This window comes from Beta vulgaris, chromosome 1 (genome assembly GCF_026745355.1).
Source record: "Beta vulgaris subsp. vulgaris cultivar EL10 chromosome 1, EL10.2, whole genome shotgun sequence".
Lineage (NCBI taxonomy): Eukaryota > Viridiplantae > Streptophyta > Magnoliopsida > Caryophyllales > Amaranthaceae > Beta > Beta vulgaris.
Window position 1 is genome coordinate 56,231,228 of NC_079202.1, and position 6,126 is coordinate 56,237,353.

At 29.8% G+C, this 6,126-nt stretch overlaps 1 protein-coding gene across 1 annotated transcript; it reads left to right on the forward strand.

Moving 5' to 3' along the window:
- Positions 1-3,623: 3,623 nt before the first annotated feature.
- On the forward strand, positions 3,624-4,928 carry LOC104889602 (hypothetical protein). Its single transcript, XM_010674862.4, has one exon. It carries the CDS (start codon positions 3,817-3,819, stop codon positions 4,549-4,551), a length of 735 nt encoding a protein of 244 aa, XP_010673164.1. The 5' UTR covers positions 3,624-3,816; the 3' UTR covers positions 4,552-4,928.
- The last annotated feature ends 1,198 nt before the right edge of the window (positions 4,929-6,126 follow it).

Consider the following 6,126-nt stretch of genomic DNA (forward strand, 5'->3'; position numbering starts at 1 on the left):
ATCATTGGGCTCTCACATGATTCTCAAATTGTTTTTTTATATAAAATTGGTTGACATCTATCGTGCCTTAATAATATTCATTTAGATTATCTCTTACACGAAATGTTGTTTGATTTGCTTGATTACGCTTAGGCCTAGCCTAGTCTAGTCTTGGAACCAATTCTTATTTTTACTAATAGTACTAATTAACATGAGAATGTGTACATGCGTTACAATTTTAAAAACTAATCAATCTTGAAGGAGTTATTACGACCTCTTCAACACAATTATTATGGCTCCATGCACAATCATAATACAAACAACTAAAACAAGGAAAACAACAACATATATTATTGCTAGATCAAGTAATTTTCCATAACCTCATGAAACCCTTTTTCTAAGGTAGTTGAAATGTCCAATGAGTATTACTATGTTAGGAATCGTTGTCCTTTATGACTTTTAAATATATAAAAAAAGTAAATAAAATTAGGAAGACTCCAAGCAAAAATATATCTCCTTCTTTCTCCACCTCACTTTTCTATTGACTGTACCTAGACTCGAAAAAAATTAGTCTTTCTCATGCACGAATTCTCCTATTTATATACTAGTCTTGTAATGGTAAGTACGCGATGCATGCGAAAGTAAATATAAAGTTAATAAATTAATTATATCTATCCGATCTTTATTTTTAACTAAAAAATACAAAACTTAATGAAGATGAGAAATTACCTTGAGATTTGATAAAACTGTTGCGTAATACACGCCTCTTATTTTAAATTTTGTTTTTTCGTAAAGATGAGTTTGATTGTTTTTTCATTTGAGGGTATATATATGTAATTTAGGATGGACTCCAGATTTTCCCCTCTTTCCTTATACTAATAGTAGCCTTATATGCATGTTATGCATGAGAAATTAAATGATGAGTCATAATTCCTTTGTAATTTGTTAAATAGGTTTTTCTATTTTTTAATTTTATGTTTAAACTAAAAGACTCGTAAGTGTTGTAATTTTCTTTTTTAGTTTGAATATATTGGTCAAAAAGGGTGAACACCAATATATTCAAGAGTTTCCATATATAATAGAACTAATTATGTAGTAATGTTTTTCGACATTTTGGATTTGAAATCGATTATTATTATATTGATTTTTGATTTGTTTTGATAACATTATGAACCGGTAGATAGTGGCATTGTGCTAGCTTCGAAGTTGAAAAGCAGAATATTCTCAATACCCCTTTATTTTGGGCAATTTAATCGAAAAGATGACGAAATATCATATTTGGCAAGGTTATCAACACAAAGTATTACTAATAAGGTAGTAATTTTAAAGAAAGATTCCTTAAATATTACTAATTAGTTAATTATAAAAGTCAGTGTATATTTGTTAGAAAATACTCCAAAATATCTCCTAACTATATTGTATACTTTTCGGTTCCTCCATTATTTCCAAAATAATTTTCCATGTGCTTTTCTCAAATTTGAACCATATGAAATTATATAGTAAATTTTCATCAATATAAGGAAAAAAAATAGTCATGTGAAATTTTGCTAATTTTGTTCAATATGTGTCATTTTAAAATACAAGCATTTTTTGCACGTTATGCGTGTCATATTAATATTTTTTTCTCAATTAGTTATTTATCACTATTACAAAAAAAATGATTCAAAGTGACATTTATAATTATTTTTATATTTTTTAATATGTTTTTTTTAAAATAAATGTTTCGATTTGTTGTTTTTTTTAAGTTATTTGTTCATCATTATTCAAATATAGTACTGATGAAAATACAAAGAGAAGAAAGCTTTTTTTTTTGGGAAAATGGTGAGCAATATTATTAAGAAACACCAATTTCCGCCAAGGCTAAAATATCTTGAGGAAACGTATCAACAAAAGTTTGTTCAACCCCCACAACCGGAGGGAATCTAAGGGCATGTTCTCTTCGGCATAAAATAGCTGAACTAAAATAAACTGAATTGAACTGAACTGAACTGAACTGAACTGAATTGAATTGAATTGAATTGAACTGAACTGAATTGAAATGAAATGAACAGTGATATGTGAGAGTAAAAGTATTGTCCAGAGCTGAACTGAACTGAACTGAACTGAAAATAAGCTGGGAAAACCAGGCCTAGCAACTAGACAAATATCTTCTACTAACATATCCAACGGGAAACTCCCCAACTTCTTTGCATGAATGGCTTTGGAGAGATTGAGTGGATCGATCTGTTTCGAACATGAGAAAGCTTGTGTTCAAATAAAGTGGAAGAATGTGTGTATAAAGTTCAATCGTTAAATATTAATAAAGTGGAAGAGTTTGATTTATATAATATAGATTACCAAATAATAATCAATATTTAGGTTTTAAAATATTATCAATATATTTATTGATATGAACTTCAAGTTTATATTTTTCTTCTGATTATGTCCATTTAATTTTTTTATCATAGCTTTTCACACATGTAAGAAGTGGAAATCATTTTCCTTAATTTAATATTTAATTGAAATTTTAAATTCTTGTTAAATTGTTCAATATATATCGCAAGTAGGAAGGAGAAAAGATTATTCAATATATATGACATCTTATTCAATAAGGATATCTCAAACTTTTTGTATGAGGGACACTAACTTTCTCCCCTCTTCACTTATATAATTGAGAACGAGATTTTTATTAATACATTAATATAATATTAGAGATAAAAGCAAATAGAACATCTTTTGGGGACAAAGAAAGTCGTTTTTAGCAAATTTTCTAGAGCCAAATATAATATATTTTAAAAATAAAATTCCAATAAGTACTTATTCGACCATAAAAAAAAAGAGACGTACATAGAATATATGATTTTCCCCCCTCTTTTGATAAGAAAAAAGACAAAAAAACCTATAGACTGAAATAAATATAAGCAAAGGCTTGAATTTTGATTAAACTGTAATTATTAATACCAATTTGAAGGTTTTAGAAAAAAAACAACAACTCAATCTTGACCATTCTCGATCGCTAGTACCACAATGGTCTAGTTTTAAAAAACAACTTATAGCTAGATCTTGCACTAATATTAAAGCATATGTGTGCCTCATAACAACATCAAGCTGCTCAACACCATTAACACATCACATCCCTAACCATTTCAGTATCTTCACCAAGCTTCACAGACCATAATGTTACTAACTATTTAAAGTAGCCAAATTCAAGTTATTTATATAAGACTGTCAAATTCGACGCAGTATCAATAATTAGGGTCTGTTCTCCCCAACTTATTTCCAGTTCAGTTTTATTCAATTTAATTCAATTCAGTTCAGTTCAATGCATTTCAATTCAATTTAGCGTTGGACAATACTTTTACTCTCACATTAATCACATATCACTATTCATTTCACTTCAATTCAATTCAATTCAGTTGTTTTATACCGAAAAGAACAAGCCATCACACCTGAACCAACATTTACACCACAATAATTCCCCATTACTAATTTCAATACAAACCAAAACAAGGAGTGTTCAAGGAGGAAATAATCAATAAGTAACCCTTTCTTTTCATACATTTATTTGATTTGGTCTTATTATAAAGATTATTAGTACTCCTACTCCTAAGTCCTAACACCAAATTATAAAAATTCAAAAAAGAAAGTTCCAATCATGGACCCTAGAATTCCCATGGATAGCCCTATAAAAAAACCCCCTAAACTTCCTTTCCCCCACAACTCCATTGTTCTCACACCACTTTCTAAAACTTCTTCTCAAATCACCATTATTCTCTCTCTAACTTTCTTACACAACTACGCCATTTTTCTTCTCAAATTCCAAAAAAAAACCGCTTACTCAAATTTCACAGTTTAACAATGGATTCTTACCATGAAATCGACACCATTAAAATTGAGAAACAAAAAGCGATGCAACGATACAATAATTTCAAAAAAATCGCTAACATTGTTCGAACTCTTGAAATCGTCGTCGCAATTACGCTCATCTCTTACTCAATTTCCTTCACTTCTTCGTATTTTCCTGCCGCCGTTGAATTCTCCGCCGTATTTTTCCGGCGAATTTCATCTCTCCTCTTTAGTCCTCACTTCGTTTTCCTTGTCGGAAACGTTATCATTATCACACTCTTCGCTAAATCCTCCGGCGAAAATAAATCATCTGATAAATCCGGAGAAGAAATCTTAACATGTTCCGAAAATCTCGAAGACGAATTATTCGCCGAAAAAAACCCTTCCGATGAAAAAATATCCGAGAATTCCGGAGAATCGGAGAATGTCGTCGGCGAATCTCCGGCGAATATTCCGGTGATAGAGGAGAGAGAAAATGAGGAAAAAGTGTACAGGAGAACTCAATCAACGGTGGAGATGACGGTTGTGAAGGAGGATAAGAAGGAACTCCGGCGATCAACGACGGAAGTTCGCCGGAAAATCGGAAATGTAGAGAAATCATCGGCGATTTTTAGGAGGAGAGAGAATCGAAAATTTGAAGAAGATGAATTGAGTAATGAAGAGTTTAACAAAAAAGTCGAAGCGTTCATTGCGAAACAACAGAGGTTTTTAATGGAAGAGAAATTAGCTGTTGTTGTGAGTAATTAATAATTAATTAATTAATTAAGATTTGAATTTGAGTAATTAGTAGTGATAAATCTATGATAAATGTAAAATGTTTAAGAGCAGAAAAACAGAGTATGTTAGTTACTGGGGGGAAGTAGTAAGTAGTAGTGAGTGTTGGTTTTTTAACACTTTCTATGAAATTTTCTACTACGTGATCTTTTTTTCAAACTTTTTTTTACTGTTTATTGTACAGTATTAAGATAATTATAATAATAGTAAAAGTGTTACTAGCAAGTAGCAACCTTGTTCTTGAAGTTTTGTTGATGTACTTCAAGTCTTCAATGGTGTTTTAAGTTGTCTTGCATTTATTTTTCCGTTAAATTATGAAATGGATAATATATTAATATTTAATTATCAAAGTTTCAAGTGTTTATTTCATTATTCAATAGGACTACAAAGTTATATTTATAAGTTTATTACTCCGTAATTCTTATGCTACGTTTTCTTTTTTTGATAAGTTGCAATTAAAAAATAAGAGGAAGTATGAGTGTTAGGAAAATATTATTTTTATGTTGGGAAATTATATAATTTGATTAGTTTATGTTATAAAAGATTTATATATAGATTTATGGGTTAAGTATAAGAAAGTAAATATAAAGGCTAGTAATTCTATCATGAATTGCGAAATATTTATATTTAATTATTAGAACTAATTATAAGAAAATTGTGATTTTACATTTTAGTATTTGATGTAATGGAATTTAATTTCCCTCAAAAACAAATGTAGAGGAATTTAATTATATACTGTTGGATCTTTTACTCTTCAAAAACCAATACAAATTTGTAAGGAGTAGCTATTTCTATAACAACGACAACAGCAATCATGTCTCAATCCATCAAAAATTGTCCTCTTTTCTATTGTTGTTCATCAAACTTTAATTTTTGTCTCCTTTGTTTTATAAATGCATAAAAGATTATGGGTTACATGCTCCCAAGTAGTTGCGAGGACGAAGTATACTATTCATGCTAATAAGTGGGACACTGCACCAGGTGCTGCAATTAAACTAGACTCTTCTGATGTTGGAGCAGTTTTGTAATGCATGGGTGTTGTGTCCATATTTTCAAATTGGTTTGTGAAAGTGGTTGCTCTTTGCAACGTATTCTTGAGCCAAAGAAAGGGAAATTTTTGGTTAACTTTTTGAAGAAAGAATTTAGTGATTTCATCAATATTATTGATAAATTTGATAGAACTGAAAATGAGTTCGGAAATCCCTTCAAAAAAAAGAAAATGAGTTCGGAAAAATCAATACAATAACAAGGAAGAGAGTTCGGTCCATATACAAGATCAAAGGAGGTTCCATACTAAAATCAAGGTTTTTTACTAAAATCAATTGACAATAGTAGGAGTAGCTCTTCTACCTTATGATGTGGTATTTCAGGGTATTTGACAATTAAAATTTTGGAGCAAAAATAAAGTTTTGGACCACTTTTAGAGTTTTGACTAGTCAAAAACTCTAAAAAAGGTGTTTGGTAAAAGAGAGTTTTAAAGAGAGTTTTGGAAAAAAAAAACTCTCAAAATGAAAAAGCTCCTAATAGGAGCTTTGTCTTTAGATGATT